Raw genomic sequence first — 10673 nt, 5'->3', positions numbered from 1 at the left:
GTTTCATTAAAGGCAATTTTTTCCTGCTTATGAAAGGAGGGGAAAAAAAGAAGAGGAATGAAAGTTTAGATTACTTATTCTGATTGAAACCACAAAATGTTTTCCAAACATCAAAGCAGCAGCTGCTTCCTGAGACAGTAAGTTAGCTTAGGGGAGGGAGAGAACGAGACACAGGCTGATTACTATATATTACTATATACAGTGGCTGTTAATTTGGACCATTCACAGCCCACTGCATGAATATCCTGACGCCCTTCTCCATACAACATGGCAGTGTTTTTCCCAGAATTTGCACTTGGACAGCACCCTGAGCAATCAGTGGGAGCAGCTGGACCAGGCTCTTGCTTGCAGTTACAAACCATTTGTGACCCCCAAATTTATACTTACTCTTGCAGATTCCATTCCTTGCCTTGCAGTAAACCAGGACATTACTATACATCAATTAACACGTAAGAAGATACAATGGTATTTCTAAAAACCTGACTGTAACTCACTTGATTAGAAAACAATCATTTTTATTTGTTTTGAAAAATTCAAGGCCACCATGTCATTACAAAGTACATGAACAAGAGACTGGAGTATATTTACAGAAGAGTACCAAACACTGGAACTGTTGGAAAAGGGACTGCTAACAGCTTTCAGTCAATAGGTTTTAGAAAAGTTCTTCATAACTCTTCCTTTTCCCCCTGTGGTTCTTCTCTGGTCTTGTTCTCTATAGTCTCTTAAGTAATTGCCTCGATCAAGAGCATGAGAGGTTCAGATTGCAGAGTATGACCATAAATGCCATGTTTAAGACAAGACGAGGGAATGCCAGGAAGTCTACTGGAAAGAAGATGCACAGGACTGTTTTAAAAGATAAAATTTCAGTGTTGGGTTTGCTTTGTTCCCAGAGGATGGGAGGAGACTGGAAACAGAAAAGGCCACCTGGTGTCTTAGGAAAATACTCAACTATCAGGCATATCATCAAAGCTGAGAAAACTTTTCAAGAAAATTGGATTTTTAAGAGTCTGGGGACAAGAAGCCTTTCCTGAGTCTTTCTGAAATTGAGTTGTCCTTTAAACTGCAAAGAATCCTTTCTGAAGAAGGGCTTCAGTGTGAATGAAGCCAAAGCTGGAAAACGAGGGGACTGCCCCAGCCATTTATTAATGTCAAATATGCTGTCTCATGAATCAGGGCAGCTTGTCTGTTTTGGAAGCCTTACAGAAAGCCCACTGCACCTGGCTTGTTGAGCTCAGCATCAGGCTTTCGGCCGATCCAAGAGGATAGCTGCATTCTGTGTTTTGAATAGTTTGTCCCGCAAGCAATTTTTTTAAAAAGGCTTTTATTGAAGAGCCATCAGCAAACAGATCATGCAGAATTTGAACAATACACAGAATGGGGGGAGGGGGGAACCCACACAAGGCACAGCCTCAATTATTTGTCACTTCATAAGATCTAGCCAGCACAAGTGTCACATTTGCTCTTCAAGAGAATAGTTTCGAAAGCTTCCCGATCTGAAAAAGCTGTGTGTTTGTGGGGGATATACACATATACACACACAAAATATACCCAGAGTTTTCTTTGGCAACCATCATCACAGTGGCAGATATTTCAGGATTAGGACAAACAGCAAAGGAAGAAATAAAACCCTGATGCAGACTGTGCATGCTCAGCCAGTTACCAGCAGGGTGAGTCCGGGCCCAGCCCTGACCATTCAGTACAGTGCAGAATGGAAAAGCCACCTGAGGCAGCTTTGATTAATAAGCTGCCAGGAAACTAAGGGGGAAAAAAAAAAAATATTAACTTCCTCTCCAGCATTGATTCCAAAGGGTAAGGGCTGTTCGGTTTCTTTACAAACAGCACAGCCAGTTTCCCCATGCCTTCCCTACCTCTCCACCAAACATCACAGTAAGATGTGATTTCTGTTCCCCCATTATCTCCATGCCCCTGCCATGACAGCTGACACCAGCTGAGGATGTCTGAAATTCAATCCCACTGAAGGCAGCAGGAGTGTCATCATCAACAGCACTGCCATTTAATCCACTGTACATACCAGCAGTCAGGGCAATCACCTAGAGCAGCGAGGAAGGCATTAAGCCTAGAACAAGAATTCTTTACTTCATGGTAAAGTACGGCATTTGAGAAGAGCAGAAAAGGAAAGCAAGCCAGAGCCGGCAGCTCAATCCACGCACTTTGACTAAAGTTTATTATCTGACAACACTCTCCATGTCTGCTGCCTGCTTCTCTCATGGGCACAAGCAATAGTTAGCACTGCAACACAGCTGAGGAAGCAGGAATGAAATGTTCAGACAACTGTGCCATAAGGCCTGGCCCTGCTCTCAACAAAGCCAACGGAGGTATAATGGCCACAGTTGTTGCAGTACCACTTCAGTGGCTGTGCCTGGCCTTTTCAATCCACTGCTTCATGTAGCAGATTTCCAAGGCTCGAGCTTGCTGCACAGATTTGGGGTCCAAAGGGTTGCGGCTGCGTAGGTCCAGGTGATGGGCTCCATCCGGGATCACAATTGCCACGAGGGAATCGGTGATGTTCTGGGTCACCCCACCTGCAGACCAGGGGTCCAGGCCACCGTTGCTGTAAGGAAAGAATACCTCATTAGGGTACATCTTCACAGCAGTCAGCAGTGGGGCTGCAGCTCACATCAACATATCCATGTTGACTTTCAACTAGTTCTGCATGTGTATAGACTGAGACAGGGCTGAGGTCTGTTTCTATGTCTTGTGCCCACCCCTCTGCTGAGAGAAGCCTTCTTGACAGAGGTACGGAGCTATTAGCAGCTTAAGCAAGGCTACGCTTGTGTCGTTAATTATCTGCTAATTCAGGTAATAACCTATAATAGTGCCACAGCCTCTGGAGATAGATCTGCTGCCACCTGTCATTGTCATAAAAGGTTCGGGTTCCCCTGTACCAAGACATGTCCAAATTCCCAAATCAAAGCACTCTGCTTTCCTTCTTCAGTCTGCCATAAACTAATAACCAACTGGACCCTTTAGAGATGAATCTTCAGGAAGTTCCACCTTTTGCTGTCTCAGCTGGGTGCCAACCTGGTTTTGCAAAGAAATGCTTGGACCTTCTGTTAGTCCCCTTATTTCTAACAACAACCATACTAAAATAAAGCTTTTATCCTTCAAGAAACTGTCTACAATGACTCTTCCTCTGTGACAGGACAATTTAATGCAATTTACTCCCCCTCCTCCCTCACTCCAAGGCAGTGAAAGGATTCCTTGCACTGAAGATCTGGCTCCAAATAATGCCTGGTCCATGGAGCAAGCCAATGGCTGAACAAAGATGAGAGTTTTGCATCTCTCATTCCTAGCTTTGGACTTGACCCAGTAATCCCTGCTACATCTTATTTTCTTTTACCGCAATGTTCTTCCCACATGTGGTCCATCTTTCTGCACAAAGCAAGCAACATCTGTATACTCATGGAACTACATAAATCTAGATCTGTTCCTCACTTAAACACTGGACCTACCCACAAAAGAAAACATTAGAGGTGAGCTATTGCATGTCAGTGTGAATTTCTAGGAGGATCTAAGAAATTAAAATATCCTTGGACATTAAGAGATATGCAGCTAGAAAAATACCACAATGGCAGCATCAGAAAATATCAGAAAGAAAAAATGAGTAAAAAAGAGTTTTGTAGAAATAACTGAGAGTAAAAACCTGATGGGGTCTGAACTAATACTTTATTTGTTTCTCCACAGAAAAAAACCAAGTATCTTGAATCTCTGTAGTTCTTTATTTTCAATGGTTCTAAATATGACTTAGGAGAAGAGAAACATTTTGTATCTGCAAAACAAAAAGCATACAGAGCTGACCAATAAGCAAAAAGCATTTGATTTAAAAGGTCGTCTGAATCAGCAGAGCACCTTGGCAACAGGGGGATGAGTTGCTGAGAGACCCAAGATGTACATGAACTTGGATCTTTTGGTCCCAGTCATGTGGAAACTAAGCATGCCACAAGAAAACAACACTGCCTCTGGCTTTTCTCGGAGCTTCTGGCTGCGTCCTCTGCGGCTCCTGCCAAATGATGGCACCAGAGACACTGATGCAGTTTGGGAAGTGATACTTGCTGAGAGGAGGAGGGATGGAGGGCTCACCACAAAATAATCGTAAGTCTTAACAGTTTTACAGAATAAGATAATTCAGTACCAACTGGAATGTATTATTTATGTGTTAAAACTAAGCATGCATGTAAGTACTCAGTTGCCCGTCTTACAGGACAGGAGTTTCCCAATGTAAACCAAAGAAGTAAAAGAAAAGAAAGAATAAAAAAAGTCAGCCATTCCTTTCTAGCAGTGGCCAGGCAAGTAGGGCGTCAGGAAAAAACCTAATGCAAAATACCAGCATGTTAGTCCTGGTTTCAGTTCATCATATTTCCTTGACAGCATAAATAGGGTCCTGCCTATCCCACAGCAAACAGTTCCCTTCCCTATCATCTCTTCAGAGGCTCCTCAGCCCTCCAGCCCTGCCCAGAACAAGGAGAGGTCTTACACAGCACTGTCTGGGCATCCTTTTTTAACATGCCCACTCTCCACAACGGCCAAGTTCCCTTTTCTTAACTTTTTTTCTCTCACCCTTTCTCTTCAGCCAGGCATTGTTCTGCCTTCTCTTCTTTTTCTCCACTCCCTTCTTTTATGCGAACAATCCCCCCTTCTGCACATAGCTCCAGTATCTCTCAAAACAGAGCCTTCACTTTCTGCCTCTCCCCTGCCAGTACAGAACTGGATAGGTGGGTGCCCTAACTTAGAAGCATACAATCCAGGTGTGATCCATCCAGATTGAAAAATACCAATTTTTAAACTGCACACACCAAATTTCGTACTGTCTGATACAACCTGGGCTGATTTTGACTACCACAGTATGTTGATGAGGAGACACTACCAACTGCTACAACCTCTCTGACACCACATGCATGAACAGTGTTAAAAAAAAATGCCATTTCCACCACTGTGCAGCACTTCCATACCAAGTACAGAGCAATGTTCCAGTAAGAGTATCAGGAGTGGAAATTGCTCAAGAGAAAGTGCAAACAGGGTTCCGAAAACCCCAATTTCCTCAAACTAGTGTTTTAATAAAGATGAGCTGCCCAGGACAGGCAACTAGTATCTGCCTACTGCCTAAGTAACCACTCACTCACTACATACCTCCAAGAAGATACCAAAGCGGCAATGGAGATTCCTGCATCTATACCATACAACACAGCATGAATCTGCAAAGTGATGCACTGCTCGCAGAGGGAGAAGTGGCAACACCAGTTTGAGCATCCTGGCCAAATCTCACTGTGACTGGATAAATCCACCCTACAGCGGTTCTCTTTAGATGGAGTATTCTTCCCTTCCTGCGCTAAACTGTTGTGCAAGTTGCCTGACACTTGAAACACAGTGCTTTTTACCCCACAGGGAGCCACCATCCCCTGGTAAACATAGGGATGTTTTTTGTAAAGCACTCTGTAGTGTTCGAGGATAAAAGGCTCTTCTATAAAATGTACAGTGTTGACAATGTATTTGTTTGAAGAGAAACAACCCAGCTTGAGATCCAAAGCTTTGTGTGTACAGCACTACTTCTTCATTCATTTGGTTGCTTTCAAGCTTTTCTCGTTTCAAGCTCCTTCAGCTGGCATAAATTCTTAAACACTTATTTAGATTTGTTTGCTTGTCTATTGCTTACAAAGTGGATTTCTACTGTACAGAGCTGTGAAGCCTTGGAAATAAGCAACACTTTGCAGAAATTAAGTCAAACCAAAAATTTTCAGAAAAAGGTTGGAATTTCTCACTCTAGAGCAGATATCCTGCTGGGACAGAAACAGCAAGAGACAAACAAGGAAAGCAACAGGCCCTTTGGAGCCAAACAGGCCAATACTAACAGCTGAAATCCAGAGAATAATCCAAAATTCAACAGGACCTTCTACTTTTAAAATACGCACCTATTTACCAAGTCCAAAAGGATAATCCTGAGTTTTGTTTAAAGAAGTGGCAGGGTTTGTTGTTTGTTTGTTTTTTTAAAAGGCCTTGCACAATTTTAACCATAGCACAGAGGAATATATATCCAGGAGCTGCCCACAGTGGGCCATCAGCACAGCAAGTCAGAACTCCTGATGCACAGGATTCAATGTGTTTATTAAATGCCTCCCTACTACTTCACAGCCTAATGAACAGCCAGTACTTAGCTGTTCAAAATTTTTTATCACCTTACAGCAGAAGTACAGCAACATGAACCTCCCTTTAAAGAAAGTAGAGTTTAACCTGAAAAGGAAAGTGAAGGCTGAGTAGAAAGCAAGCAGCATGCACTAGTTTTTACACTAGATTGAAACATTTCTTCCACTTTTTGCCCACATACAAAGGTGCTTCAGGCAAACTTCTGTTGTATTACCAGTATGCCTTGCTAGAATGGAAACATCTCTTTGTATTTGGATCTTACACAAGTTTGTTGAAACTTGCCTAATTACCACTAAAAGAAAAGGGCAATTGGCAGTGATAGGAAAGCTCACCCAGTTACTTCCCTCTCTTTTCTGTATCAAAGGGAAAGAGGAACATCACACCAGCCCCTCCACAAGGCTATCACCCCGAGCAACAAGTTTTAGTGACCGAGATCCTGTATTATAGCTAGAGCTTGTTTAGACTTTCCTTTTATGTGGAAGAGACAGTGCTTTGGCTTCATAAAAGCTAGACGGATTTACCAGCATGGGAAACCTGGACTTTGGCCACAAGATAAGAAGGAATCCACATGGGAAGAAAACTACATTTGGCAGAATCCCAACCCAGATTCTTCTTTTAGAGTCACACAGGCAGCAACAGAACAGCTGGCTTCTTTGGCCACTGCAGATTGACCGTTTTACTCTCTAGAGCAACACAAAGCATGGCCATCATTTATTCAGCTGGAGCGTTGGAGACAGATCCTTTTGCTACTTAGGGCAGGCTCTCTGCACTGACAACACAAACTGGTGGAAGACTCCACTCTAGAAGCTGAAACAAGGCTCACCTGAAGACAATGTTGCTGTGTGAACTTATGTTTTTCCCTCCGTACATAGAAAGAATCCAAGAGGGGCGAGGCCTCACTCCCCACAGCCTGTAACACTCTTCTGAAAGTGCATCAAAGTCCCATTTCTGAGGCTCAAACATGTCATTGACACCATCTGTGCACATGGGCATCACCATCTCAGTGCAAGCCTGAAAGAAAGAGCAGGGCATCAAGACGTATTCCCAGGAGACTGTCCAAGAGCAGTTAGTGCAGTGTTTAAATTAAAAGGTCAAACAGGATTTGATCAGTAATTACTGTCAAAATATCACAGAGTCATTTAGGTTGGAAAAGAACTTCAAGATCAAGTCCAACCACTAACCTAACACTGCCAAGTCCACCTCTAAACCATGTCTCTAAGCAGCACATCTACATGTCTTTTAAATACTTCCAGGGATGGTGACTCAACCACCTCCCTGGGCAGCCTGTTCCGATGCTTGATAATGCTTTCAGTGAAGGAATTTTTCCTAATATCCAATCTAAACCTCCCCTGGGGCAACTTGAGGCCATTTCCTCTTGTCCTGTCACTTGTCACTTGGGAGAAGAGACCAACACCCACCTCTCTGCAACCCCCTTTCAGGTAGTTGTAGAGAGTGATGAGGTCTCCCCTCAGCCTCCTCTTCTCCAGACTGAACAACCCCAGTTCCCTCAGCCGCTCCTCGTCAGACTTGTGCTCCAGACCCCTCACCAGCTCCGTCGCCCTTCTCTGGACACGCTCCAGCACCTCAATGTCCTTCTTGTAGGGAGGGGCCTAAAACTGAACACAGGATTCGAGGTGCGGCCTCACCAGCGCCGAGTACAGGGGCACGATCCCCTCCCTGCTCCTGCTGGCCACACTGTTTCTGATACAGGCCAGGATGCCGTTGGCCTTCTTGGCCACCTGGGCACACTGCTGGCTCATCTTCAGCCGACTGTCGACCAACACCCCCAGGTCATGTTCTGCGGGGCAGCTTTCCAGCCACTCGTCCCCAAGCCTGTAGCGTTGCCTGGGGTTGTTGTGACCCAAGTGCAGGACCCGGCACTTGGCCTTGTTGAACCTCATACAATTGGCATGGCCCATCGATCCAGCCTGTCCAGATCCCTCTGCAGAGCCTCCCCACCCTCCAGCAGATCAACACTCCCGCCCAACTTGGTGTCGTCTGCAGACTTGCTGAGGGTGCAGTCGATCCCCCCATCCAGATCATCGATAAAGATATTTAAACAAGACCGACCCCAGTACTGAGCCCTGGGGAACACCACTTATGACCGGCCACCAACTGGATTTAACTCCATTCACCACAACCCTTTGGGCTCGGCCATCCAGCCAGTTTTTTACCCAGCAAAGAATACACCCATCCTGGTCATGAGCAGCCAGTTTCTCCAGGAGAATGCTGTGGGCAACGGTGTCAAAGGCTTTACTAAAGTCCAGGTAAACAACATCCACTGCCTTTCCCTCATCCACTAAGCAGGTCACCTTGTCATAGAAGGAGATCCTGTTAGTCAAGCAGGACCTGCCTTTCATAAACCCATGCTGACTGGGCCTGACCGCCTGGTTGTCCTGTATGTGCCACCTGATGGCACTCAAGATGATCTGCTCCATAACCTTCCCCCCCAGACTGTAAGTTCCCTGGATCATCCTTCCAGCCCCTCTTGTATATGGGCCAGAACACAGATACCAAGCAAAAAATTTCATCTTTCTCACTAACTCTTCTCTTACATCTTAGTGATACTAGCTAAAAAAGAATATCAAATTATATCCTGGAAGCAACATAGTCCCCACCACGGCAATTAATCTAACTCACAGTCTGTTCCTAGTTGCCCCCTTTCCCACGTGCCTTCAGAAGCATGCAGGGAAGAAGCTGCAGAGTGGATGTGTTGTTTTGATAAGCCCAGCTGCCATATTCTTTGTTACCCATATAGCGTTTCCCACCTTTCTCAGAGGACAGCTTATAAAGCCTGCACATCTCCTGGGGCTGTCCAGAACAAGTACATAGGAGACAGTAGCCAAAAGCAGATGGTCACAACCTGAACACCAATTCTTAACACCTTGCTTCTGGAAGCAGCTGCCCTGCTCCTCGGAAGAGAGAATCTATATAACTGTGTTGCATGTGCTTAGTAAATGGGATGGGGAGAGCAGAATGCCCTGGACCCCATACCACGGCGATCTGTATTTTTGTTACCTACTTGATGGGAAAGGTTGGGTCTCGGTGAGCTACACGATAAACAGCTTTAGCTGAAAGAAATCAGTATCAACATATCCTGACATATTGGCATGCACAAATTGGGATGGACAGCTGGGATGGGGGGGGAATTAGAAGACCAAGATGATGCTGCTGTACCTCCTTTTCCAGTCTATGGGAAAAGCTGAAACTCAACAATTGGCTAGATAATGAAGACACAACCTAAACCTCCTGGGAAAGCTGCTTCTCTCTTGTGCCTTGCCCTCCCCACTACAATCATACTTGCTTCGTGCTTACATTTGTCATCAATACATAAATTACATCTAGTGCAATATATTGACAGATAAATGACTTGACAATTCTCATCAGCTCTAGCCCAAAAAACCTCACCAAGTTGCAATTTAGAAAGGACAGAGTGCATACCTGATAGTACCAACCCAACTGACCCAGATTCTTTGTTGCAGTCTCAGACATGTCTAAGCATGAGGCTTCTCCTGAATAATTGTAGTATAAATTTACTGCCTGAAAAACATTCTGCAGCAATAATTTGTCGGAGATACTGGGATCCTTCAAGAACTTGCAGACTTCCTGCAACAAAGAGAAGGAAGGGGGGTCTAAATCTGCAAGAAATAAAGATTAATACAAGATACCTAACAGGATATCAGTTTCTTTTCAAAGTACAGTCAGACCATTTCCAGAAAGCGTCTTTCTATGCAATGATATACCCTGAGCATTATCATAAAAAAAACAGTATTCCATTTGTGTAATGCATGCTGCTATGAGGAACCTGAAACTCTACATTTCCCGATTAAAACTTTAAAAACAATGCAACCTTAATATTTCATTCACCCAGCTTTTCAATCCATTTCCCATTCTTTAAAATAGATAATACTTAATAAAGAGCATTTAGCTCCTCTGTAATGAAAGATAACATATGCAAATATATAATAAAGAAGCTCCAGGTATAGATTGGGGTTCCCTGCAGTTTGCTGTAGTACAAATGGAAACATCCATCCAAGGAAAACTCTAATATTTTTAAGTCCTTTTATACAGCAGCACTGCAAAATTCTTACTTCTTCGCGTTTCAAAAATATGAGGTGGTGGAACAAGGCACTGTTTTGCTGGTGAAAAATTAAGAGCAATCTCGGGTAGAGTTTAATTCAAAATCTTAACTGAGGACACAAGCAGTGGAAAAAATGAAACAAAACAAACAAAAAACACAAGAGCTACTGCCCCAGAAAGTTTTTTCATCTTAAAACATTTTCTTTAAAGCAACAATACTCTCTTTGGCAAGGCTTTCTCCTTACCCCTGCTCCCATGGAGTTGGGACTAATACAAAAACAGTGAAGGGCAAAAGCTGTGAATCTGAGCTCCCAGCCCATTGGAAGAATCCAAAATTACTCTCCGCAGGGAGCAAAGGATGCACTGCAACTCCAATGCTGTTCAAGTACAGGCGCATAGGCACACGGGGACAACTCACATGGAAGATGCACAGT

At 44.0% G+C, this 10673-nt stretch overlaps 1 protein-coding gene across 1 annotated transcript in view; it reads right to left on the bottom strand.

The window, feature by feature from the left end:
- Positions 1-239: 239 nt before the first annotated feature.
- PRCP (prolylcarboxypeptidase) overlaps positions 240-10673 on the bottom strand; it is a 39776-nt gene continuing 29342 nt past the window's right edge. The window contains exons 7-9 of the mRNA XM_059818085.1: positions 9601-9765; positions 6983-7170; positions 240-2572 (exon numbers count right to left, since the gene is read on the bottom strand). Of these exons, the coding sequence (XP_059674068.1) occupies positions 2368-2572; positions 6983-7170; positions 9601-9765 (558 nt within the window). The 3' untranslated portion in view covers positions 240-2367. The remainder of the gene's footprint in view (positions 2573-6982; positions 7171-9600; positions 9766-10673) is intronic.

Source organism: Gavia stellata, chromosome 1 (genome assembly GCF_030936135.1).
Source record: "Gavia stellata isolate bGavSte3 chromosome 1, bGavSte3.hap2, whole genome shotgun sequence".
Classification (NCBI taxonomy): Eukaryota; Metazoa; Chordata; class Aves; order Gaviiformes; family Gaviidae; genus Gavia; species Gavia stellata.
Note: the sequence above shows the minus strand (reverse complement) of the source record. Positions and strands in the feature narration are given on the sequence as shown.